We start from the raw sequence: 27373 nt of genomic DNA, 5'->3' as shown, positions 1-27373 counted from the left end.
GTCAATAACCAGGGGGCATAGGTTCAAGGTAAGGGGCAGGAGGTTTAGAGGGGATTTGAGGAAAAACTGTTTCACCCAGAGGGTGGTTGGAATCTGGAACTCACTGCCTGAAAGGGTGGTAGAGGCAGGAACCCTCACAACATTCAAGAAGCATTTAGATGAGCACTTGAAACGCCATAGCATACAAGGCTACGGACCAATTGCTGGAAAATGGGATTAGAATAGACAGGGCTTGATGGCCGGCGCAGACACGATGGGCCGAAGGTCTCTTTCTGTGCTGTATAACTCTATGACTCTATGACTCACTCCGTCCCCCCTCCCCCTCCTCACTCCATGTCCCCTCCCCCATCTCACTCCATGTCCCCCTTCCCCCTACTCCCTCGATGTCCCCTCCCCCATCTCACTCCATGTCCCTCCTCACTCCATGTCCCTCCCCCTCCTCGCTCGATGTTCCCTATCCTCTCCTCCCTCGATGTCCCCTACCCTCTCCTCCCTCGATGTCCCCTATCCTCTCCTCCCTCGATGTCCCCTCTCCTCTCCTCCCTCGATGTCCCCTATCCTCTCCTCCCTCGATGTCCCCTATCCTCTCCTCCCTCGATGTCCACTATCCTCTCCTCCCTCGATGTCCCCTATCCTCACCTCCCTCGATGTCCCCTATCCTCTCCTCCCTCGATGTCCCCTATCCTCACCTCCCTCGATGTCCCCTATCCTCTCCTCCCTCGATGTCCCCTATCCTCTCCTCCCTCGATGTCCCCTATCCTCTCCTCCCTCGATGTCCCCTATCCTCTCCTCCCTCGATGTCCCCTATCCTCTCCTCCCTCGATGTCCCCTATCCTCTCCTCACTCGATGTCCCCATCCTCTCCTCCCTCGATGTCCCCTAACCTCTCCTCCCTCGATGTCCCCTACCCTCACCTCCCTCGATGTCCCCTATCCTCTCCTCCCTCGATGTCCCCTATCCTCTCCTCCCTCGATGTCCCCTATCCTCTCCTCCCTCGATGTCCCCTATCCTCTCCTCCCTCGATGTCCCCTATCCTCTCCTCCCTCGATGTCCCCTATCCTCTCCTCCCTCGATGTCCCCTATCCTCTCCTCACTCGATGTCCCCCATCCTCTCCTCCCTCGATGTCCCCTATCCTCTCCTCCCTCGAGTACCCTGATGCTCTACTGACTGAGCTATCCGGACTGGTAGTTTTGTGCTCGCTCAGGCATTGTCCAAACTCATTTGACCTCGAACACTTCGAGCCAGGCGAATGAGGAATCTCCCATCCCCTCAGTCAGGGCTGGATTGGAAACAAGAGGCCCAGAAAGAAAATAACTTACATTTCTACAGCACCTTTCACCACTTCAGGACGTCCCAAAGTGCTTTACCACCAATGAAGTACTTTTGAAGTGGAGTCACTGTTATAATGTAGGAGACACAGCAGCCAATTTGTGCACAGCAAGCTCCCACACGCAGCATTGTGATAATGACCGGATAATCTGTTTTTAGTGATGTTGATTGAGGGATAAATATTGGCCAGGACACCGGGGAGAACTCGCCTGCTCTTCTTTGAAATAGTGCCGTGGGATCTTTTACGTCCACCTGAGAGAGCAGACGGAGCCTCGGTTTAACGCCTCATCCGAAAGGCGGCACCTCCGGCAGTGCAGCACTCCCTCAGCACTGCACTGGGAGTGTCAGCCTGGATTTTTGTGCTCAAGTCTCTGGATTGAGACTTGAACCCACAATCTTCTGACTCTCCGAAGCGAGAGTGCTACCCACTGAGCCAAGACTGAAAGAAGGGAAAGTTTGATGTCTAACCCACGACACCATCCTGTCTGTACGCTGCCTGGATAAATTGCCACATGCGTGACGACCAATGCCAGGAGACCAGAAAGACCAACATCATTCAGCCAAATCACACCAGCCCGAAGTCTAGTTTACAGGGGAACGGCAGTGTAGTGGTTCTGTTACTGGACTAATAATCCAGAGAATCTCTCTCATGGCAGTTTGAGAATATGAATTCAGTTTAAAGAAAAATCTGCAAATAAAAAACTGGTATCAGTGAAACTGACCATGAAGCTAAGCTAACATGAAGTTTAAAAACTTCTTTGAAATAGCACCATGGGATCTTTTACGTCCACCTGAGAGAGCAGACGGAGCCTCGGTTTAACGCCTCATCCAAAAGGCAGCACCTCTGACAGTGCAGCACTCCCTCAGCACTGCACTGGGAGTGTCGGCCTGGATTATGTGTTTAAGTCTCTGGAGTGGGACTTGAACCCACGACCTTCTGGCGCAAAGGTTCACTAATATCCTTTAGGGAAGGAAATCCACCGTCCTTACCCGGTCTGGGCCTATATGTGACTCCAGACCCACACCAACCTGGTTGACTCTTAACTGCCCTCTGAAATGGCCTAGCGAGCCACTCAGATGTAACAACTGGTGCTTGGCAATAAATGCCGGCCTTGCCAGCGACGCACACATCCCGAGAATGAATTTAAAAAAAACAAACATGGTTGTGATGGAATCGTTGTATCAAACCCAGGGTTCCTAAGGATGTGCAATAAATCGGAACATAGGAATAGATCAATGAAAAAAAAAAATCACAGTCCATCGACTTCACCTTGTGCCATCCTGGTTAAGAGTCAGCCAGTCCCACACCAAAGTGGTTGACTCTCAACTGGCCTCTGGAGTAGCCTAGAAAGCCACTCGGTTGTATCAAGCCGCTAACAGCGGTTCAAGAAGGAGGCTCACCACCACCTTCTCGGGACAGTTAGGGATGGGCGATAAATGCTGGCCTTGCCAGCGACGTCCACATCCCAAGAAGGCGACAGACCAAGAGCTGGAAAGTGGGATTAGACTGGGATAGCTCTTTTTCGGCCGACACGGACACGATGGGCCGAATGGCCACCTTCTGTGCCGTAAATGTCTATGATTCGATGAATGAATTAAAAAAAAAAGTTTTCTGCTTTTTACGTTTGGAGAGAAGGAATGTAAAGCCGAGCAGGAGGTATAGAAGAGAATGGTTCCGAACTGCCGCCAAACAAGGCTCCATTCGCCAGCCTAAAGTGGAGACTAACCTGCTTGATGATTGGCTGCAGTCTCGCCATGGCGATGACCGTGACCCAGACAGACATCAGTGACCCCAGGAAATCACAGAACTGCAACACATCGTACTCCATGATACAGAACACCACGATCCCGGGCTGGTCGCACGCATGGTAAAACTGCAGGGTGCACAACAAGCAAGCGTTATTTCAAAACCAAAAGCAGCTGGTTAGGAAGAGATGGACGGTTAGTGGGATATATACAGACAAGGGGAGCGGGGGAGAGGGGGTTGAGAGAGTGAGGGAGAGGGAAGAGTGAGGGAGAGGGAAGAGTGAGGGAGGGTGAAAGAGAGGGCGGAGAGGGGGAGGTGGCGGGAGAAGGAATTACACACAATTACAGTATTTACAGCACAGAAATAGGCCATTCGGCCCATCTGCTCCCTGCCGGTGTTTCTGCTCCACACGAGCCTCCTCCCACCCCTCTTCATCTCACCCCATCAGCATAGCCTTCTATTCCTTTCTCCCTCATGTGCTTATCCAGCTTCCCCTTAAATGCATCTCTGCTGTTCCCCTCAACTATTACAAGTTTCACATTCTCACCACTCTCTTCAGTAAAAAAAAGTTTCTCCTGAATTCCTTATTGGATTGGGAGAGAGAGTTGGGAAAGAGAGGGAGAGATGGAGCTGGGAAAGAGAGAGAAAGAGAAAGAACTTGCATTTATATAGCGCCTTTTACAACCTCAGGATGGCTCAAAGTGCTTTTTAGCCAGTGAAGTACTTTTGAAGCGTAGTCTCTGTTGTAATGTAGGAAACGTGGCAGCAAATTTTCACACAGCAAGCTCCCACAAACAGCAATGTGATAATGACCAGATAATCTGTTTTTGTTATGTTGGTTGAGGGATAAATATTGGCCCAGGACACCGAGGAGAACTCCCCTGCTCTTCTTTGAAATAGTGCCATGGGATCTTTTATGTCCACCTGAGAGAGCTTTGGTTTAACATCTCATCCAAAAGGTGGCGCCTCTGACAGTGCAGCACTCCCTCAGCGCTGCACTGGGAGTGTCCGCCTGGATTATGTGTTTAAGTCTCGGGAGTGGGACTTGAACCCACGACCTTCTGACGCAACGGCAAACGTGCTACTGACTGAGCCACGGCTAACACCTTGGGAGGGACGAACAAAAGTGGGAGAGAATGTAAGAGAGATGGAGGGAGCGAGAGACTGGGAAATCAGAGGTTGTACAGATATATATACAGACTGAGGGAGGGAGGGAGAGACTGGGAAATCAGAGGTTGTAGGGATATATATACAGACTGAGGGAGGGAGGGAGAGGCTGGGAAATCAGAGGTTGTAGGGATATATATACAGTCTGAGGGAGGGAGAGAGAGACTGGGAAATCAGAGGTTGTACAGATATATATACAGACTGAGGGAGGGAGGGAGAGACTGGGAAATCAGAGGTTGTAGGGATATATATACAGACTGAGGGAGGGAGAGAGAGACTGGGAAATCAGAGGTTGTACAGATATATATACAGACTGATGGAGGGAGAGACTGGGAAATCAGAGGTTGTAGGGATATATATACAGACTGAGGGAGGGAGGGAGAGACTGGGAAATCAGAGGTTGTAGGGATATAGATACAGACTGAGGGAGGGAGAGAGAGACTGGGAAATCAGAGGTTGTACAGATATATATACAGACTGAGGGAGGGAGAGAGAGACTGGGAAATCAGAGGTTGTAGGGATATATATACAGACTGAGGGAGGGAGAGAGAGACTGGGAAATCAGAGGTTGTAGGGATATATATACAGACTGAGGGAGGGAGGGAGAGACTGGGAAATCAGAGGTTGTAGGGATATATATACAGACTGAGGGAGGGAGGGAGAGACTGGGAAATCAGAGGTTGTACAGATATATATACAGACTGAGGGAGGGAGAGACTGGGAAATCAGAGGTTGTAGGGATATATATACAGACTGAGGGAGGGAGAGAGAGACTGGGAAATCAGAGGTTGTAGGGATATATATACAGACTGATGGAGGGAGAGAGAGACTGGGAAATCAGAGGTTGTAGGGATATATATACAGTCTGAGGGAGGGAGAGACTGGGAAATCAGAGGTTGTAGGGATATATATACAGACTGAGGGAGGGAGAGAGAGACTGGGAAATCAGAGGTTGTAGGGATATATATACAGACTGAGGGAGGGAGGGAAAGGCTGGGAAATCAGAGGTTGTAGGGATATATATACAGTCTGAGGGAGGGAGAGACTGGGAAATCAGAGGTTGTAGGGATATATATACAGACTGAGGGAGGGAGAGAGAGACTGGGAAATCAGAGGTTGTAGGGATATATATACAGTCTGAGGGAGGGAGAGAGACTGGGAAATCAGAGGTTGTAGGGATATATATACAGACTGAGGGAGGGAGGGAGAGACTGGGAAATCAGAGGTTGTAGGGATATATATACAGTCTGAGGGAGGGAGAGAGACTGGGAAATCAGAGGTTGTAGGGATATATATACAGCCTGAGGGAGGGAGAGTAAAATCGAGTGATATGGAAAGAAAGAGAGAGAGGTTATCAGCAGACGACACAAAGCTGGGTGGGCGTGTGTGCTGTGAGGAGGATGCCGAGAAACTACAGGATGATTTGGACAGGTTGGGTGATTGGGCAGAAGCATGGCAGATGCAATATAACGTGGATAAATGTGAGGTTATCCACTTTGGTGGCAAAAACAGGAAGGCAGATTATTATCTGAACGGCAATAGATTGGGAGAAAGGGAAGTGCAACGAGACCTGGGTGTCCTTGTGCACCAGTCGCTGAAGGTAAGCATGCAGGTGCAGCAGGCGGTTAAGAAGGCAAATGGTATGTTGGCCTTCGTAGCGAGAGGGTTTGAGTACAGGAACAAGGCTGTCTTGCTGCAGTTGTACAGGGCCTTGGTGAGGCCACATCTTGAGTATTGTGTGCAGTTTTGGTCACCTTATCTGAGGAAGGATATTCTTGCCATGGAAGGAGTTCAGAGAAGATTCACCAGGCTGATACCTGGGATGGCAGGAATGACGTATGAGGAGAGATTGGGTCGATTGGGCTTGTACTCGCTGGAGTTTAGAAGAATGAGAGGGGATCTCATTGAAACTTATAAAATTCTGGCAGGACTGGACAGACTAGATGCAGGAAGGATGTTTCCGATGGTCGGGGAATCCAGAACCAGGGGTCACAGTCTAAGGATAAGGTGTTGGCCTTTTAGGACAGAAATGAGGAGGAATTTCTTCACCCAGAGAGTGGTGAACCTGTGGAATTCCCTACCACAGAAGGCAGTAGAGGCCAATTCATTAAATATATTCAAGAAAGAGTTGGATATATTTCTTATGGCTAAAGGGATCAAGGGTTATGGGGAGAAAGCAGGGACCGGGTACTGAATTTGGATGATCAGCCATGATCACATTGAATGGCGGAGCAGGCTCGAGGGGCCGAATGGCCTACTCCTGCTCCTATCTTCTATGTTTCTATGTAGGATACATATAAAGCAACAAAATAGAGAAAGGGAATGATTAGGAGGAATTGGAAAGAGAAAGAGACAGGTGACAGGGATTCTTATAGACAGAGAGAGAGAATAGGAAAAAGAGTAAGGAGAGAGGAAAACAGAGTACGAGATAGAGACAAAAAGAGAAGGTTATAGAATATGTGTAGAGAGAGACAAGGTTATAGAATACATGTAGAGAGAGAGAAGGTTATAGGATATGTGTAGAGACAGAGAGAGGGTTATAGGATACGTGTAGAGAGAGAGAGGGTTATAGGATACGTGTAGAGAGAGAGAAGGTTATAGAATATGTGTAGAGAGCGGCGCCAGTGCGGACCTGGAAGGAGCGGCGAGGTGGTGGCGACGGTACCAACTCAGCACCGGCAGAATTTTCAAAGAGTGACGTCAGAAGTCAAAAGTGACATCAGCATAAGGGGAGGGAGCTGATTGAGGCCAGCGTCGGGAGGAGCAGAGAGCGGCGGTACAGTGAGTACTTAAACTCACTTTCACAGGCTTTTTTTACAGAGGCTTACCAATCTCACAGATCAGCGGCGGTGTTCCGGAGCCACGTCACGATTCAAAAAGTGACACAGCCAAGAGGAAGCAGCTGATTGGGTGAGTACGGCCAGGTGAGTATTTATACTACTCTACAGTTTGACAGTTAAGATTAATAGTTAATAAAATTTAGAAGGTCTTAATTTTTGTGTTATAGTTTCTAAGGTCTCTGTTGTGTATCGGGGAGTGCTAGGAACCAAGGGCCCTTGAGTATATCATTTAATTGTAGTGTAATTAGTGGTATTGATTTGATTTAAATTAATTTAAATTAATTAAAGGGTAAGTCATGGCAGGACAGCTCAGCCCCGTGGCATGCTCCTCCTGTGCTATGTGGGAAATCAGGGAAACTTCCTGTGTCCCTGAAGACCATGTGTGCGGGAAGTGTATCAGCTGCAGCTACTGACAGACCGCATTGCGGCGCTGGAGCTGCGAACGGATACATAGTGGAGCATTTGCGATGCTGAACACATCGTGGATAGCACGTTTAGGGAGTTGGTCACACCACAGGTAAAGGCTGCACAGGCAGGAAGGGAATGGGTGACCACCAGGCAGAGTAGTAGGCGCAGGCAGGTAGTGCAGGGGTCCCTGTGGCCATCCCCCTCTCAACCAGATATACCACTTTGGATATTGTTGAGGGAGATGGCTTATCGGGGGAAGGCAGCAGCAGCCAACTTCCTGGCACCATGGGTGGTTCTGCTGCACAGGACGGGAGGAAAAAGACTGGGAGAGCTATAGTGATAGGGGATTCGATTGTAAGGGGAATAGATAGGCATTTCTGCGGCCGCAAACGAGACTCCAGGGTGGTATGTTGCCTCCCTGGTGCAAGGGCCAAGGATGTCTCGGGGCGGCTGCAGGTCATTCTGGAGGAGGAGGGTGAACAACCAGTTGTCGTGGTGCATATAGGTACCAACAATATAGGTAAAAAACGGGATGAGGTCCTAAAAGCTGAATATAGGGAGTTAGGAGGTAAATTAAAAAATAGGACCTCAAAGGTAGTAATCTCAGGATTGCTACCAGTGCTACATGCTAGTCAGAGTAGAAGTAGAAGGATATTTTAGATGAATACATGGCTAGAGGAATGGTGCAAGGGGGAGGGATTCAAATTCCTGGGACATTGGAACCGGGTCTGGGGGAGGTGGGACCAGTACAAACTGGACGGTTTGCACCTGGGCAGGACCGGGACCGATGTCCTAGGGGGAGTATTTGCTAGTGCTGTTGGGGAGGGTTTAAACTAAAATGGCAGGGGGTTGGGAACCTGTGCAGGGAGAGAGGAAAGGGAAGCAAGGATAGAAACAAAAGACAGGAAGGAGAAAAGCAAAAGTGGAAGGCAGAGAAATCAAGGGTGTAAATCAAACAGGGCTACAGTAAATAATAATTCTAACAGTCTAAGGCCTAGAAATTCATTATAGCCACTTTTGGGGCGGTAAAGTCGGGCGGCCGCTAAAGTTTGCGCCCGGCGCAAATTCGAGGCCACTTCCCCGATATTCATTAGCTTCGCCCTAAGAGTTTGCTCGAGCGCTAAAACTGGCGATGCACGCCTCTCTTTAGGCGCTAAGCCGGAGGTGCTGAGCGATAGCGCCGAGGCCGGGCGCAGCGCAGGTGCGGCCATTTCTTGATTGACAGCAGACACCCTGGCGCCGGCCAGCTCTTAAGGGGGAAGGGTCGACTTGGTCTGCTGCCACGCCCTGGATAGTGGAGCCCTCCAGCTAGGCCTGAACACTGCTGCTGGACCCAAATAGCGCCTGAAACCATGGAGAAGGCCCGTGAACGAGCGCAGCGCTTCTCAGAGCTTGATCTGAGGGTGCTGGTTGGTGCTGTGGAGAAGAGACGCCATATTTTGTTTCCGGACAATGGCAGGAAGCCGCCGGCCCGCGTCTACCGGAGAGCCTGGAGGCATGTCGGCACCAAGGTGACATCCAACAGCGAGGTCCCCAGGAGCGGTGTCCAATGCCGCAAAAAGCTCAATGACCTCGCCAGGATTGTCAGGGTGAGTACCCTTTCCAGTGTCCTCCTCATCCTTGCATGTGCACCTCACATTATGGGCAAAGGGACCTGAAAGCCCTAATGGCCAGCCCTCATGCAGCAGCTATGGGACACTCATGAACATCAATTGCACATTGTGCACTTAACACACTGTCCAGGCTATTCGACCATGGGAGGCAGTGCACACAAGATCAGGGCTACACACTGGCCAGGCTATTCCACCATGGGAGGCAGTGCACACAAGATCTGGGCTACACACTGTACTTAGAGGCCGTCCTTTCTCTTGCAGGCCAAGCTGGCCAATAATAAGAGGAGCCGGAATGCGACCGGGGGAGGCGGCCCCCAGATCCAGCCACTCACCGAGCTGCAACATCGCGTGGAGCGCATCATGGGTGCCCGGGTGATTGGCCCCGTTGCATCTGGAGATGCCAACCCTGTTTTGGGCACCAATGGTAAGGACATCACCTTTTGGACCTCTCTCGTCCCACTTGCGCATCAGATCTACATCCTTTGCCACTGTCCGACCAATGCGCTGAATGCCACCACTCATGCATCCCTCGCCGACGCCCTCGCCTCACTCTAAAGCTACTCTTGTGCCTTCCTGCTTTCAGATGGTGAGGAGGAGGTCCCTGAAGTTGCCAGTGACAGCCCCTCAGAAGAGGAGGAGGAGGAGGAGCAAGAGGAAGGCGGCCCATCAGGGGAACCCTCAGCCGTGGCAACCCATGCCAATGTAGGGGACACGTCTTCCCTGGAGGGGAGCGTGGGGGAAGTGTTGGAGGGGAGGGTAGCTCCTGGGTCCAGCAGCCTGCAGAAACACGGGAGGGGGGTGGAAGCTCAGCGGCCTTCTCCCCAGAGGGGGGAAGGGTCGGAGGGGAGTCCAATTGCTGGGCCCAGCGGCGTCCAGCAACGCAGGAAGGGTCGGCCAGCTCGGCGGCCTTCTCCCCAGAGGGAGAGTCCGGCCTCCAGTCTGGAGACGGCCAACGCCGAGGAGATGCGCCGCATCGAGGACTTGTCCGCGGACTCGGAGCGCCGGCACACGGAGCTCATGGGGGTAGTGGCACGGTTGCCTGAGGCCATCGAGTCCCTGTCTCGGAGTGTGACCGAGTTCGGGCCCTCAGAGGCCACCAGTCGGGCGGAATTCCGGGCAGATCAGGCAGCGAGTCGGGCGGAATTCGGGGCAGCTCTGGCAGCGACTGGCCAGGTGATCAGTGGTGCCGTGCAGTCAATGGCTGCTCTGATGCGGTCACTGAACAGGTCAACACGGGCACTCACTGCTGCCACACTCGCTGTGTCAGCCAGGCATCGCCAGGGCACCCGGCGCGCTGCAGCAGCACAGCGGTCTGTCCCTCGGCAGATTGGTGCGCATGCTGCAGTGCTGGCCCGGGCGAGTGCCAGCGTCTCAGGCGACCAGCGAGCGCCTGCCATCCGCCAGCTTGCCCCCATTCCTCCAGCCGCCACTGCCACTCCCCCAGTGGAGCTGCCAGGAGCTGCTGCAGCGACTGATGCTGGCCAGCCACAGCTGCAGCATTCACCAGCCAGCCCCTCGCCGGCCAGACGTCGTCTAGGCTGACTCCCAAGGGCATCTGCCGTCACGACATGTGCCCCTCAGGAGCCTGCCCCCAGCCTTGCAGCAGCCAATGGCCTCACTTTGAGGAGGAGCAGCAGGGCGGGCAGGGGCCACACAAAGATGCCCAAGGCATCGCCCTCGCGGGCCAAAAAGTAGAATGTGTGGGCAGTTGTGTTTGTTTTTTGAGGCCGAGAATTTGATGTTTGTTTTTTGAAGGCCGAGGATGTGATGTTTGTTTTTTACGAAGGCCGAGGATGATGGCCATTTTTGTTGCACTGTTTTGTTAATCCTCTCCAGGTTGTGGGAGCGAGTAATGTGTGTGAGTGTTTTTTGGGGGTTTCGTCTGTTTTTGGTTTTCATGTGGGAAGGGCCCTGAGTTTGTACAATAAACCATTTTATTTATTCACATTGTCCATGTTTGATCTTTGAAGTGTTTGTTGCCTTAACCGGCTGAGGGCTTGCGGAGCGGCTGCAATCATGTTCTTTCATTGGCACAAGCCATTCCCTGACAGGGGGCCTAGAAGTGACGGTCAATAAGCCGCCGACGGGCGGCCCTTGGACCTTCTGCCTCCCTCCTGGGCTGGTACTCCTCATCCTCCTCCTCCTCCTGCTCCTCCTCCTGAGGTGGTGGTCCAACGTGAGGTGGCAGTGCCTGAGCCCTGCGGATAGCCAGGTTGTGCAGCATGCAGCAAACGACGGCGAATTGGGAGACTCGCTCCTGCGAATACTGGAGGGCTCCCCCAGAGCGATCCAGACAGCGGAACCGTTGCTTGAGGACGCCGATTGTTTGTTCTATGATGTTCCTAGTCGCTTGATGGCTCTCGTTGTATGCCTCTTCAGCAGGGGTCGTGGGCGCGCGGAGCGGGGTCATGAGCCAGGTACACAAAGGATAGCCTTTGTCCCCGATAAGCCATCCTCTTGGGGGAGGCTGTGCCTGGAACATGTCAGCCACAGTTGTCTGTCGCAGGATAAAGGCATCGTGGCTGCTGCCTGGAAAGCGGGCATTGACAGCTAGGATGCACTGCCTGTGGTCACACACCAGCTGTACGTTGAGGGAATGGTAGCCCTTCCGGTTGCAGTAATCCTCGGCATGCTCCAGAGGTGCCCGCAAAGCCACATGCGTGCAGTCAATGGCGCCCTGCACCATGGGGAAGCCCGCTATTCTTGCAAATCCCACTGCACGCTGCTGCTGCTTGTCCAGGGTCATGGGGAAGGAGATGAATTGATGTCTCCTTCTGAAAAGGGCATTGGTCACCTGGCGGATGCAGCAATGCACGGCGAACTGGGAGATGTTAGCGATGTCCCCAGCAGCGGATTGGAAGGAGCCGGTGGCATAGAAGTTGAGAGCCACCATCACCTTCACTGCCACCAACAGAGACGTCCTGCGCATCAGATGTGGCTGCAGATCTCTGTGAAGCAGCTGGCAGATGTCTGCAACCACCTCCCTTCTGAATCGCAGCCTCCTAACACACTGCGCGGCAGACATGGTCAGATAGGAGGACTGCTGGCGGTATACCCTGGGTGGGTAAGGCCTCAGTTGGCGATGCCTGTTGCCCCCTTTGCGTCTACCCAGGGCTGCCACTCTCTCACGGCGTCTGTAAGCCCTTCCGGCATAAGGCTGAAACTTAGCGTTGGCACCCAATGCAGCCCCCATTATATGCTGGCAAACACTGAGATCTCAATGAAGGCAAAGATAATTGCTAAGCTCTGGCCTGAGCCAAAAATATCTGTCCTAGTGTTGGGCCAAAGCAGTAAGCTCTCCTCCTTGGTCTCTCTCCAAAAATCTGTTGCACAAGAGTGAATGCTGCAAAATGGCTGGCCTTTATAGTGCAGGGTAAGTGCCCTTTAATTTGCACTCCCCGCGGCCCGCCTCAGCTGTGTACCGTTCCACTTCACAGTCGTTAGGGCCGCTCGGCGCACAATGGGGCGGCGCGAGTGAAGTTCCGGTTCCGGGCGCACAAAGGGCGTTGCACGACGAAATGACGTCATGATCTGCGCGCGCAGCAGGGCGCGCGCTAAGACTTTGCGCCGGCACTAAATGTCTACTGAAGTTGGGGCGAGGCGCAGATCGCACTGCGCCCGGGCGCTAAGCGCCTAGCGCTCGAGATCTACTCCTCCTAAGGCGCTAACGGCTGGCGCGCCCAACTGAATTTCTAGGCCTAAGAGTGTTAAAAAAACAAGCCTGAAGGCTTTGTGTCTTAATGTGAGGAGCATTCGTAATAAGGTGGATGAATTAGCTGTGCAAATAGATGTAAACGGATATGATGTAATTGGAATTATGGAGACATGGCTCCAGGGTGACCAAGGCTGGGAATTCAACATCCAGGGGTATTCAATATTCAGGAAGGACAGGCAAAAAGGAAAAGGAGGTGGGGTAGCATTGCTGGTTAAAGAGGAGATTAACACAATAGTAAGGAAGGATATTAGCTCTGATGATGTGGAATCTGTATGGGTAGAGTTGAGAAATACCAAGGGGCAGAAGGGGGTTGTATACAGACCTCCAAACAGTAATGCTGAGGTTGGGGATGGCATGAAATGGGAAATTAGAGATGCGTGCAATAAGGGCACAGCAGTTATCATGGGTGACTTTAATCTACATATAGATTGGGCTAACCAAATGAGTAACAATACTGTGGAGGAGGAATTCCTAGAGTGTATACGGGATGGTTTCCTGGACCAATATGTCGAGGAACCAACTAGAGATCAGGCCATCTTAGACTGGGTATTATGTAATGAAAAAGGATTAATTAGCAATGTTGTTCTGTGAGGCCCCTTGGGGAGGAGCAATCATAATATGATAGAATTCTTCATTAAGATGGAGAGTGAAGTAGTTGAATCAGAGACTAGGGTCCTGAATTTAAATAATGGAAACTATGATGGTATGAGGCGTGAGTTGGATAGGCTGGATTGGGGAACGTTACTTAAAAGGTTGACGGTGGATAGGCAATGGCAAACATTTAAAGATCGCATGGATGAACTACAGAATTTGTTCATCCCTGTTTGGCATAAAAATAAAATGAAAAAGGTGACTCAACCGTGGCTAACAATGGAAATTAGGGATAGCATAAGATCCAAGGAGAGGACATATAAATTGGCCAGAAAAAGCTGCAAAACTGAGGATTGGGAGCAGTTTAGGATTCAGCAAAGGACGACAAAGGGATTAATTAAGAGGGGGAAAATAGAATATGAGAGTAAGCTTGCAGGGAACATAAAAACTGACTGTAAAAGCTTCTATAGATATGTGAAGAGAAAAAGATTGGTGAAGTCAAGCATAGGTCCCTTGCAGTCAGAATCAGGGGAATTTATAATGGGGAACAAAGAAATGGCTGACCAATTAAATACATACTTTGGTTCTGTCTTCACAAAGGAGGACACAAATAACCTTCCAGAGATTTCGGGGAACATAGGGTCTAATGAGAGGGAGGAATTGAATGAAATCAGTGTTTGTAGGGAAATGGTGTTAGGGAAGTTGACGGGATTGAAGGCCGATAAATCCCCAGGGCCTGATAATCTACATCCTAGGGTACTTAAGGAAGTGGCCCTAGAAATAGTAGATGCATTGCTGGTCATCTTCCAAAATTCTATAGACTCTGGAATAGTTCCCATGGGTTGGAGGATAGCTAATGTAACCCCACTATTTAAAAAAGGTGGTAGAGAGAAAGCGGGGAATTATAGACCAGTACGCCTGACATCGGTAGTGGGGAAAATGCTAGAGTCCATTATAAAAGATGTAATAGCAGAGCACTTGGAAAACAGTGACAGGATCGGACAAAGCTAACATGGATTTACAAAAGGTAAATCATGCTTGACTAATCTACTGGAATTTTTTGAGGCTGTAACTGGTAGAATAGATAAGGGAGAACCAGTGGATGTGGTGTATTTAGATTTTCAGAGGGCTTTCGATAAGGTCTCGCATAAGAGATTGGCGTGCAAAGTTAAAGCACATGGGATTGGGGGTAAGGTACTGACTTGGACAGAGAACTGGTTGGCAGACAGGAAGCAAAGAGTTGGAATAAACGGGTCTTTTTCCGAGTGGCAGGCAGTGACTAGTGGGGTACCGCAGGGATCGGTGCTAGGACCCCAGCTATTCACAATATATATTAATGATCTAGATGAGGGAACTAGATGTAATATCTCCAAGTTTGCAAACAACACAAAGCTGGGTGGGTGTGTGTGCTGTGAGGAGGATGCAGAGAAACTCCAGTATGATTTGGACAGGTTGGGTGATTGGGCAGGTGCATGGCAGATACAGTATAATGTGGATAAATGCGAGGTTATCCACTTTGGTGGCAAAAACAGGAAGACAGATTATTATCTGAACGGCAATAGATTGGGAAAAGGGGAAGTGCAACGAGACCTGGGTGTCCTTGTGCACCAGTCGCTGAAGGTAAGCATGCAGGTGCAGCAGGCAGTTAAGAAGGCAAATGGTATGTTGGCCTTCATAGCGAGAGGATTGGAGTACAGGAACAAGGATGTCTTGCTGCAGTTGTACAGGGCCTTGGTGAGACCACATCTTGAGTATTGTGTGCAGTTTTGGTCGCCTTATCTGAGGAAGGATGTTCTTGCCATGGAGCGAGTGCAGCGAAGATTCACCAGACTGATACCTGGGATGGCAGGAATGACGTATGAAGAGAGATTGGGTCGATTGGGCTTATATTCGCTAGAGTTTAGAAGAATGAGAGGGGATCTAATTGAAACTTATAAAATTCTAACAGGTCTAGACAGCCTAGATGCAGGAAGGATGTTCCCGATGGCGGGGGAGTCCAGAACCAGGGGTCACAGTCTAAGGATAAGGGGTAAGCCATTTAGGACTGAGATGAGGTGAATTTCTTCACCCAGAGAGTGGTGAACCTGTGGAATTCTCTACCACAGAAGGCTGTTGAGGCCAACTTATTACATATATTCAGGAAGGAGTTAGATATATTTCTTAAGGCTAAAGGGATCAAGAGATATGGGGAGAAAGCAGGGACAGGGTACTGAATTTGGATGATCAGCCATGATCTCATTAAATGGCGGAACAGGCTCGAGGGGCCGAATGGCCTACTCCTGCTCCTATCTTCTATGATTCTATGAGAAGGTTATAGGATACGTGTAGAGAGAGAGAAGGTTATAGAGTACGTGGAGAGAGAGAGAGGTTATAGGATACGTGTAGAGGGAGAGAGGTTATAGGATACGTGGAGAGAGAGAGAGGTTATAGGATACGTATAGAGGGAGAGAAGGTTATGGGATAAGTGTAGAGAGAGAGAGGTTATAGGATACGTGTAGAGGGAGAGAAGGTTATAGAGTACGTGGAGAGAGAGAGAAGGTTATAGGATACGTATAGAGAGAGAGAGGTTATAGGATACGTGTGGAGGGAGAGAAGGTTATAGAGTACGTGGAGAGAGAGAGAAGGTTATGGGATAAGTGTAGAGAGAGAGAGATTATAGGATACGTGTAGAGAGAGAGAGAAGGTTATAGAATACGTGGAGAGAGAGAGAAGGTTATAGGATACATGTAGAGAGAGAGAGATTATAGGATACGTGTAGAGAGAGAGAAGGTTATAGGATACGTGTAGAGAGAGAGAAGGTTATAGAATATGTGTAGAGAGAGAGAGAAGGTTATAGGATACATGTAGAGAGAGAGAAGGTTATAGGATAGGTGTAGACTGAGAGAGAGAGAAGCGAAGGATGGAGAAAATGCAAGAGAGACAGATTGATATCTGTGTCAGGTACATTGATTTTCAGAAAACCTTTGATAAGGGTTCACACAGGAAACAGAGATAGAAGCGAGATTCATGATGGGGGTTAAATTCAGGAGATTGTTTTCCCCCACGCCCAAATGGTGAGTTCCGAGGAGCCCCGGTTATTGGGCCTCGGACCCTAGCATCATGAAGCGGCGCTGCGGTAGGAGGAGGTTCCTGCAAGATTCACAGGTAGGCATTTACACTGGGGATCACGGGGCGGGGGGTGAGGTGGGTGGGGGCGGGGGGGAAGCATTAGGATCGGGGCCGGGGGTGGGGTAAGAGGGAGCGATCAGGATCGGGGGTAGTGGGGGAATGATTGGGAGCGGAGGCCTTGGGAAGTGATCGGATCAGCAGGGAGTGATCGGGAGCAGGGGCAGTGGGGGAATGATTGGGAGCGGAGGCCTTGGGAAGTGATCGGATCAGCGGGGAGTGATCGGGAGCGGGGGCAGTGGGGGAATGATTGGGAAGGCAGGGGGGGTGGAAGGGCAGTGATCGGGATTGTGGGCTGGGTGTGCGGGGGTGGGGGGGTGGTTGACTGATCAGGATCGGGAGGGAGGTGTCAGGGTGCCTGCAGGTCAGAGACAATGTTCTCTCCAGGCTGCGCAGCAATGGGAAATGGTCCCGCGCAGGCCGCTCACCGGCTTCTCCATCGTAAATACTGCGACTGCGCGGAAAATTAAAGGGACCGCGCACTAAAAGAAACAGGCCGCGCAGAACGAAGCTCAGCTCACAGGGAGCACTCGTCAGAGGTTGAGGATCTCGGGTCCGGGAGCGGTGCGGATTGTGGTAAGTTACATGGTGTTTAGGGGTCTTGGGCTGGTTTTCTTGACTGCGCTGGCACTGGCTGCGGTGAGAGTGACGAGGAGTGTGAGCTCTGGCCAGCCTCTCCACTCTCAGTAACCCACGGGCACTGAGGGCCAATGGTCACCTTCCCAAACAGCCCCTTCGGCGGAGATTTTGCAACCCTACCATGGGTGGCGATCAAACAAGGGGACTTTCCTGCTCAGGGCGGCCCCTATGGTCCGCTTACCCACTGGGAGGTCACTAAGCTAAGCCTCTAAGCCCCCTCCCAGACCGTTTGCGAATGGACAGACGCTGGTACTGACCGTAGAGAAAAACATGGTGAAGATGTAGACGGAGGCCTCCAGGAGATATTCGCTGCGTATCGCTATGGCAACGGGGGGGACGAACATGAGGTTGCTGAGGCAGAGGAGGAGCGTGGAGAGGAGTTGAAAGCCGTACGAGTAAGCCTCCACGTTGTCGGTGCAGCCCCAGCCATTCCAGCCTGTAACAGGACCAAGCAGTCAGAATCACGGAATCTTACAGCACATTCGACCCATTGCGCCTGTGCCGGCTCTTTGAAAGAGCTCTCCAATTAGTCCCACTCCCCCTGCTCTTTCCCCATAGCCCTGCAAATTTATTTTCCTTTTCAAGTATTTATCCAATTCCTTTTTGAAAGTTACTATTGAATTTGCTTCTCAGGCAGCGCATTCTAGATCACAACAACTCGCTGTGTAAAACAAATTCTCCTCATCTCCCCTCTGGTTCTTTTGCCAATTATCTCAAATCTGTGTCCTCTGGTAAATGACCCTCCTGCCACTGGAAACAGTTTCTCCTTATTTACTCTATCAAAACGCTTCATGATTTTGAACACCTCCATTAAATCTCCTCTTAGCCTTCTCTGCTCCAAGGAGAACAGCCCCAGCTTCTCCAGTCTCTCCACGTAACTGAAGTCCCGTATCCCTGGTACCATTCCAGTAAATCTCCTCTGCACCCTCTCCAAGGCCTTGACATCCTTCCTAAAGTGTGGTGCCCAGAATTGAACACAATACTCCAGCTGAGGCCTAACCAGTGTTTTATAAAAGTTTAGCATAACTTCCTTACTTTTGTATTCTATGCCTCTGTTTGTAAAGCCCAGGATCCCGTCTGCCTCGTTCCCCATCGAAGCCCAGGCCCAGGGGTACAGCGTGACCCCGGGGGCTGCCTGCGGCCTACCTGCTTTACACTCGCAGGCAGCGTACAAGTAGTTGTTGGTGCGCAGGAGCTTGCACTGCCCGTACGTGCCACACTCATTGATGCACGGCGTCAGGTACGTCCTCAGATACACCTCCGCTGTCACGTTGTTGCACACTTCGAACCTGCCGGAACCAGAGGACAATCCCGTCAGCACTCCCGTTACACCCAATCACGTGACCAAGGCCTCCCGATACACCCACTGTCACGTGACCACAGCCTCCCGTTACACCTCATCGCGTGACCACGGCCTCCCGTTACACCCCGTCACGTGACCACGGCCCCCCGTTACACCCCTGTCACGTGACCACGGCCTCCCATTACACCCCCGTCACGTGACCACAGCCTCCCATTACACCCCATCACGTGACCACAGCCTCCCGTTACACCCCCGTCATGTGACCACGGCCTCCCATTACACCCCATCACGTGACCACAGCCTCCCGTTACACCCCCGTCATGTGACCACGGCCTCCCGTTACACCCCGTCATGTGACCACAGCCTCCCGTTACACCCCTGTCACGTGACCACGGCCTCCCGTTACACCCCGTCACGTGACCACAGCCTCCCGTTACACCCCATCACGTGACCACAGCCTCCCGTTACACCCCATCACGTGACCACAGCCTCCCGTTACACCCCATCATATGACCACGGCCTCCCGTTACACCCCCGTCACGTGACCACGGCCTCCCCTTACACCCCGTCACGTGACCACGGCCTCCCGTTACACCCCCTTTCATGTGACCACGGCCTCCCGTTACACCCTGTCATGTGACCTAGGATAATCTGTGCATCTGACTAATTCAGTCTCCAGAGACTTGAGCAAATAATCCCAGCCAACACTCCCAGTGCAGTACTGAGGGAGTGCTGCATTGTCAGAGGTGCCATCTTTGTCCTTCAAACATTACAACAGTGACTACACTTCAAAAAAGTACTTCATTGGCTGTAAAGCGATTTGAGACGTCCGGTGGTCGTGAAAGGCGCTATATAAATGTAAGTCTTTCTTTATTTCTTTCTATCTTTCAAACTCTCTCCCCCCAAAAAGATGTGGCTGCCGGGGGTTTAATTAAAATTTTCAAAGCTGAGATTGATAGATTTTTGATAGTTAAGGTTATCAAGGGAATGAAGCAAAGGTGGGAAAATGGGGTTAAGGTTACAGATCAGACATGCTCAATGGCCCACTCCTGTTCCTTCGCCTTTCGGATAAGACGTTAAACCGAGGGCCCCGTCTGCCCGCTCTGGTGGAGGTAAAAGATCCCGTGACTCTATAGCTTCGAAGAAGAGCAGGGGGAGTTCTCCCCGGTGTCCTGGGGCCAATATTTATCCCTCAACCAGTATCACTAAAAAAACAGGTTACTGGTCATTTGTCACATCGCTGTTTGCGGGAACTTGCTGTGCGCAAATTGGCTGCCGCGTTTCCTAAATTACAACAGTGACCACACTTCAAAAAAGTACCTCATTGGCTGTGAAGTGCTTTGGGGCTTCCTAAGGTTCCAACTCACCACTGTGAACAGGGAGTGACAGCTAATTACTGATAAACGCCCCACAATTTATTGAGCAATCTCATCGTCGCTCCAGGCTAATTTTAGTTGAGCCTTTCATTCGGGCAGCATGAACTGAAATTCTCCAAACATCCCTTTTATTTTCTATTCCTTGTAAATCAGTGCCTGATCCAGATTAAACTGCGTGGGCTTAACCAGAATCCCTCTGATAAACAGGCTTCCAATTATTTTCAAATTAAATTCTATTTAAGGTTTATTTGACCTTAAATGCAGTCATTATCGAGATTCGGATGGATAGAAATCAAATCCTCCATAACTGGGAGATAAACAGACAGTCTCTTTCTACAGGGAGATGAAGGACAGGATTTTCATTGGGCCATGGAGTCGGGATTAGAGGCGTGGGGGGGGAGTTAAAATCCCGAAATCAGGGGTCCCGACCCCATCTTGCACCCAAACCCGCCTCCATGCCAGTTTCAAAGGAGGCGGGTACCCTCCCCGCACTGGGACCCGCCTACCCGAGGCGGGAAGGGATTAGTGCCAATTAACTGTCTGTTAACAGGTAGTTTTTAGCCTAATCCCGATTTTTAAGGTTGAAGTGTGGGATTCCCGATGGCTCCAAACCACGCCAAGTTAGAGGAGGCGGGCCGTCGGGTTGAAGGACTTGGAGGGGTCAAGATATCGGTGTTCAGGTGAGTGATGTGTGCATGAGTGCAAAGGTAAATGTGTTTGGTGTGTCTAAAGTGATTAAAGAAGTTTAAATTACCTTTTTAGCCTTCCTTCCTTTAGGTCCTGGGAGGCCCGCATCTCACCGGCACAGAAAGCAGAATGGCTGCGAACTGTCAAAAGTGACAGCCTTCAGCTTTCTGTGCAGGAGAGATTTCTAACTGAGTCTGTGGAGAAGGACTCAGGTTAGAAGTAAGACTGTCAGTGTTTAACAGCTTCAAACAGCTGTGAAACGATGATATTGCATCTGTCAAAACCTCTTGACAGATGAAATTTCAGTCTGTGATGTCACCTGTTGCCGGGTGGCCCTTAATTGGCCTGCTGAACCCACTGGGCGGGCTCAACAAGGTCAATCAAGTTCAAATTGCGTGGATTGGCCGCATCTCGATGGAGGCGGGACTACAACCCCAAAAGTTGTAGTCCCACCTCCTACCCGACTCCTGAGTTAAAATCCTGCCCGAACAGTCCCAAGACACAGTGGGGGGTCATTTTAACCCCCAAAAACGGGTGAGTTGGGGGTTTGGGTGAGTTGGGGGTTTGGGTGAGTTGGGGGTTTGGGTGAGTTGGGGGTTTGGGTGAGTTGGGGGTTTGGGTGAGTTGGGGGTTTGGGTGAGTTGGGGGTTTGGGTGAGTTGGGGGTTTGGGTGAGTTGGGGGTTTGGGTGAGTTGGGGGTTTGGGTGAGTTGGGGGTTCGGGTGAGTTGGGGGTTCGGGTGAGTTGGGGGTTCGGGTGAGTTGGGGGTTCGGGTGAGTTGGGGGTTCGGGTGAGTTGGGGGTTCGGGTGAGTTGGGGGTTCGGGTGAGTTGGGGGTTCGGGTGAGTTGGGGGTTCGGGTGAGTTGGGGATTCGGGTGAGATGTAAAAACTTTTAAAGCTCAAACCTGACCCCCAACCTGTAGTGTCCGAGTGTCAATAATACACGGACTGCAGGAGAACAATAATAACAGGTATTTACTGAACGGAGGGTAAGCTTAAACTGAAGTACAGAAGCCTGCTATGGCTTTAAATACAGGTGTGGTCACTGCCGGTACTACAGTATAAAATCAGTTCTCTCTTAAAGGTACATACACAACAATTCCTCCCCTTTTAGATAAACAGTACATAACATTCATTTAACAACTAAATAATAACTAATTACAATTACAATTTACTCTGCACTATATACATCAACTGAAATAATCATTTATAAGTTCAGTCTTTGAGGAGGCTTCCTGATCCTGACTGGATAGCGCCTTTCTCGAGTATCCTGTTCTTGCGGCGGAGTCGATTCTGGCTCATTGTCATTGGTTGGTTCGTCAGCTTCCAATACCACTGATTCTGAGGTAGACGCAATCTGTACTTCGGGTTCATTACCAGGGGCACATGCTCGTGGTATGGGTTTGGCTTGTTCCTGTGACTCTAGAATCTGGTCAGCATAGCGTCTCACGATGCTCTCTCCAACGTCCACTGTGTACATTAGTGGTCCCTGCTGTGTGCCTATCGTTCCTGGCTGCCATTTTTCTGTTCGGTAGTCGCGGGCCAAGACTGGTTGCCCTATCTTGGAGCTCCTGGTTGGCTTCTCATTGATGTGCTGGAATTGCTTATCCTCAACATCTCGTCTTATGTTTGGTTTGAGCAAATCCAGGCGACATCTTAGCCTTCGGTCGAAGAACATTATGGCTGGAGCTTGGTTGGTGACTGCATGTGTCGCATTCCGGTAAGCAAACAAGAAATTATCCAGCTTGTGTTGTAGTGGTATGTCGTCGTTATACATTGCCTTTATTGCCTTTTTAAAGGTCTGAACAAGCCTCTCAGCCAATCCATTTGTGGCTGGATGATATGGGGCAGATGTGTAATGTTTCACTCCATTATTCCTCAGAAACCTCTGGAAATCCTCGGACACAAACTGTGGCCCATTGTCGGAGCAAATCTGTTCTGGCAAGCCATTCCTGGTGAAGATGGTCCGTAGGACTGCAATAGTTTTCTCCGTGGTGGTGGAGGACATTTTGATGACCTCTGGCCATTTCGAATGGGCATCCACGGCGATTAGAAACATTAAGTCCATAAATGGACCAGCAAAATCAATGTGTACCCGTTGCCATGGAGATGAGGGCCACTCCCATGGGTGTAGCGGGGCATGTGGTGGAGCGTTTTGGACCTTCTGGCATCCTGTGCATCTCTTGGTCATATCCTCAATTTCTTTATCGATTCCCGGCCACCACACAAATGCCCTGGCTAGGCCCTTCATTTTTACCCCTCCCAGATGACGCTCATGAAGCTCATTGAGCACTCTATCTCTCAACTTGGGTGGAATTACCACTCGGGATCCACACATCAAGGTCCCCCAGCACACTGACAACTGTTCTCTCCTTGGCGAGAATGCTGGCAACAGTGAGTCGCCATGTGCTGGCCATCCCTTCACTGTCAAATCATAGACCCGAGAGAGTGTTGGGTCATTTCGGGTTTCCTTCTCTATACTTCAGTTTGTAACAGGTAGACATTCGACTATGCTCGAATGGAATATCTCAACAGGGTCCACTGCAGGTGCTTCCTCCACCGTAGGCAACGGTAGGCGCGACAGCCCATCAGCGTTTCCATGCTGTTTCGTACCCTTGTACTCTATGCCGTACTGATGTGCCCCTAGAAAAAGTGACCATCTTTGCAGCTGTTGCGCCATCATCACCGGAACGCCCTTCTTTGGGTTAAAAATGGAGACCAGGGGCTGATGATCAGTCAGTAGGGTAAATTTCTGCCCGTGCAGAAAGTGATTGAACTTCTTCACCCCCCACACCAGGCTGAGGGCCTCCCTGTCAATCTGGGCGTAGTTACGCTCGGCTGAGGTTAACGAGCGCGACGCAAAGGCTATTGGCCTCTCTGAACCGTCAAGGAATTTGTGTGACAGCACCGCTCCAATGCCGTAGGGAGATGCATCACATGCCAACCGAATCGGTAGTGTTGGATTGTAGTGGGCCAATACTTCTTTTGAAGTGATTAGGCATCTGAAAGGCACGCTTACACTCATCACTCCATTTCCATGTTACACCAGTTTGAAGGAGGGCGTTCAGTGGGTGCAGAATTGTAGATAAATTCAGCAAGAACTTATGGTAGTAGTTCACCAACCAGAGAAACGACCTCAGTTGCGACACATTTTCCGGTGCTGGAGCCTTGACTACAGCCTCAATCTTGTCTGGGGACTTATGCAACCCTTCCTCATCAATCATCTGGCCAGAATACGAGATTTGTCTCCTGAAGAACTCGCATTTGGGGCGGTTGGCTCGTAGCCCATATTCTTGTAATCTAGTGAGCACCTGCTCCAGGTTGGCAAGGTGTTCACTGTCATTTTCGCCCGTAACCAGGATGTCGTCCAAATAACACTGGGTCCCCGGGAACCCTTGCAGGACTTGTTCCATCGCCCTCTGCCAAATAGCCGGGGCTGATGCTACCCCGAATACCAGTCGGTTGTACTGGTAATTCTTATGTTCATTAATAAATAGACATTCTTATTATGAACACAGCTAGCTTTTGCTAGACACTTTTATTGAGCACATGTGGACTAGGTACAGTATCTGTAGAGGCTTCCATCTTGGCTGCTGCCTTGTGGGTAGCCTAGTGCCTCATGGGTAATGTAGTCTTAATATGGATACAGCTGGGTAGTGCAGTCTTATACATACAGCTATATACAGCTCTACAGCTCCACCTAGTGTCCACTATAGAATGACATGTTACTGATCATTACATCCCCCTTTCTTTGAGGTTTAACAAAATCAATATCAATCAACTTTCAAGAAAACAATAAAGATAATATCAGTAACACTTTTGTTAGTGCTCTATAAACATAAACATTTTCAAAACAGTCAACACATTTTCAAAGCTTTACATTGTACTCAAAGATTAAGTCTATCAGGCTTTTTTACTTCACGTGTGGATCTTCTCAACACGGGTAAGTCTGATGTGTCTTCATGAGATTGTTCTGGCGGTGAATGACAAGATGCAGTTGCGGCATTGTCATCAATCTGGTCTTGAATAGTCTCTTGTGTTTTTAGGAGGGAACGGCGGTTCCTCCTGAGAATCTGTCCTTCCTCAGTTCTAACAGTGTATGACCTTGGTCCTACTTCCTCAAGAACTGTAGCTTTCCTGTTCCATGCATCTGGATCTTCAATCCTGACAACATCATCCCTTGTCAATGGTTTTAGAGTTTTGGATGACTTGTCATAGTATGATTTCTGTTTCAGCTTTAACAGTTGAAGTCTCTGTCTCAGTTCCTCACTTTGCTGTTCTTTTGCACAGCAGGGTAGCGTGGTGCACAACTTGCTTTCTGTCGCTTTCTTCAGTAGCTGCTTGAGAACTTGAACACCTTTCTCTGCCTTACCATTTGACTGAGCATACAAAGGACTGGATGTGATGTGCTGAAAGTCATAATGTGCTGCAAACTGTTGCCGCTCCTTACAGTTGAAGCACGGACCATTGTCGCTAACGGCAATCCTGGGAATTCCATGTCTGACGAAGATGGATTTCACATGCATGATGACACTGCTTGCTGTGGTGCTTGAGAGCAGCGCCATCTCAGGATAGTTAGAATAGTAGTCAATCACTATTAGATAGTCTTTACCATTTAAATGAAAAAGGTCCATACCAACCTTTTGCCATGGTGCTGTTGGTATGTCAGCTGCTATCATTGGTTCCTTTGCTTGTTTGTTTTGGCGTTTCTGACATGTCTCACATTTGCCTATCATGTTCTCAATGTCCTTATTTATGCCAGGCCAATAAACAGTGTCTCTTGCTCTCCTTTTGCATTTTTCAATTCCGAGATGTCCCTCATGAATCCTTCTGAGCATGTCTTGACGTAGAGCCTGTTGAATGACTATTCTGTTCTGTTTTAGTAATAGTCCACTTGCGACACTCAATTCTGACCTTATGTGAAAATATTTTGGACAGGAACCTTTTGGCCAACCATGATGAATGTTCTCTATTACTGTTTGTAATACTGTATCTTTTACTGTTTCTTCTGCTATTTGCTTTGATTTTGTGTCTGATACGGGCAGCGCAGCAGTGACCATACTCACATGAACATCCACGTCTTCTTCAGTAGAGCTCACATGACTCATTGTGGGTGCTCGGGATAGTGCATCTGGAACACTATGTATTTGCCTGGTGTGTAGATCAGTTCAAAGTCATATCTTTGCAGCTTCATCATGAGTCGTTAAATCCCTGGAGACATCTCATTCAGGTTTTTTTTCATGATGGCAACCAGAGGGCTGTGGTCTGTCTCAACTGTGAAGGTGGGAAGTCCATATATGTAGCCATGAAACTTTTCTAGCCCAACTACCAAGCCTAGACATTTCTTTTCAATCTGGGCGTATCGACACTCAGTATCAGTCATAGACCTGGAGGCATAGGCAACAGGCTTCCAATCTTCACCCTCTGCTTGTAGCAAGACCGCACCTAGGCCATCTTTTGATGCATCCGTTGACACTTTGATTCTTTTTGTTGGGTCAAAGAAGGTGAGTACAGGTGTGGTTGTCAGCACTGTTTTGAGGTTTATCCACTCTTGTTCATGTCTTTCTGTCCATGCGAACTCATTTGTTTTATGTAGCAGGTCTCGCAGACAGGCTGTCTTGGCTGACAAGTTAGGAATGAACTTTCCAATGAAGTTTATCATCCCCATGATGCGTAGCACTCCTTTTTTGTCAGTGGGTCGGGACATTTTGAGTATGGCGTTTACTTTTTCCATATCTGGCTCTATTCCTTTACCAGATAGATTATCTCCTAGGAAAGTGACTTCCTGGACGCCAAACTGACACTTGGCTTTGTTGAGCTTCAGTCCATTCTGGCGTATGCTCTGTAGCACTTTAGTCAGTCTCTCATTGTGTTCTTTCAGTGTGGAGCCCCAGATGATGATGTCATCAACATAGACCCGAACTCCTTCCAGACCTTCAATTATGTGTTCCATCGCTCTATGAAAGATTTCAGATGCAGATATTATCCCGAAAGGCATTCTGAGGAAACAATACCTGCCAAATGGTGTGTTGAAGGTACAGTATTTGGTGCTCTCTTCATCCAGTTTTAGTTGCCAAAATCCTTGTGAGGCATCGAGCTTTGTAAAGTATCTGGCACCTGACATTTCACTGGTGATTTCTTCTCGCTTGGGAATCTGGTAGTGTTCACATTTTATGTTTGCATTTAAGGCCTTTGGATCCATGCATATTCTTAGATCATTGTTCTTTTTCTTTACACATACCATGGAGTTAACCCAGTCTATTGGCTCTTCAACTTTCCTGATGACTCCTAGTGTGGTCATTCTGTCCAGTTCATTCTTGAGCCAGTCACGCAGGGGTGCTGGAACTCTTCGTGGAGCATGTACCACTGGCTGAGCATCCTGCTTTAGCTGGATCTTGTAAGTGAATGGTAGAACTCCAAATCCTTTGAACACATCCTGGAAATTATTCACTACAGAATCCACCGAGTCATCTGGTCTGCTTATGGCACAGTTTATACGGTAGACTCTCTTGACCAGTTCTAAGTCCTCACAAGCTTTGTCACCCAGTAGTGAATCAAGTCTTTCAGCCACAACAGAAAACATGAGATGATGCACTTTGTCTTTGACTGTCACTTTGAGTCTGCATACACCTAAGCTATCTATTTTCTGTCCATTATAGTCCTTCAGTAGTACTGACTTTTCCTGTATTTTGGGCTTTTCTTTCATATTATTAATGTCACTCATACTGATTAAGTTTGCTTTTGCCCCAGTGTCTAGTTTCAAGGTAACTAATGCTCCATTTACCTGCAGTGGG

At 49.7% G+C, this 27373-nt stretch overlaps 1 protein-coding gene across 1 annotated transcript in view; it reads right to left on the bottom strand.

The window, feature by feature from the left end:
- tmem8b (transmembrane protein 8B) overlaps positions 1-27373 on the bottom strand; it is a 292912-nt gene that overhangs the window by 9503 nt on the left and 256036 nt on the right. The window contains exons 9-11 of the mRNA XM_085969962.1: positions 18361-18503; positions 17472-17650; positions 3057-3203 (exon numbers count right to left, since the gene is read on the bottom strand). Coding sequence (XP_085826088.1) covers positions 3057-3203; positions 17472-17650; positions 18361-18503 — 469 coding nt within the window. The remainder of the gene's footprint in view (positions 1-3056; positions 3204-17471; positions 17651-18360; positions 18504-27373) is intronic.

This window comes from Somniosus microcephalus, chromosome 1 (genome assembly GCF_052327205.1).
Source record: "Somniosus microcephalus isolate GS21.2 chromosome 1, FLI_Smic_1.0, whole genome shotgun sequence".
In the NCBI taxonomy this organism is placed as follows: domain Eukaryota; kingdom Metazoa; phylum Chordata; class Chondrichthyes; order Squaliformes; family Somniosidae; genus Somniosus; species Somniosus microcephalus.
The sequence above is the reverse complement of the archived record's forward strand: the minus strand, read 5'-3'. Positions and strand labels throughout refer to the sequence as shown.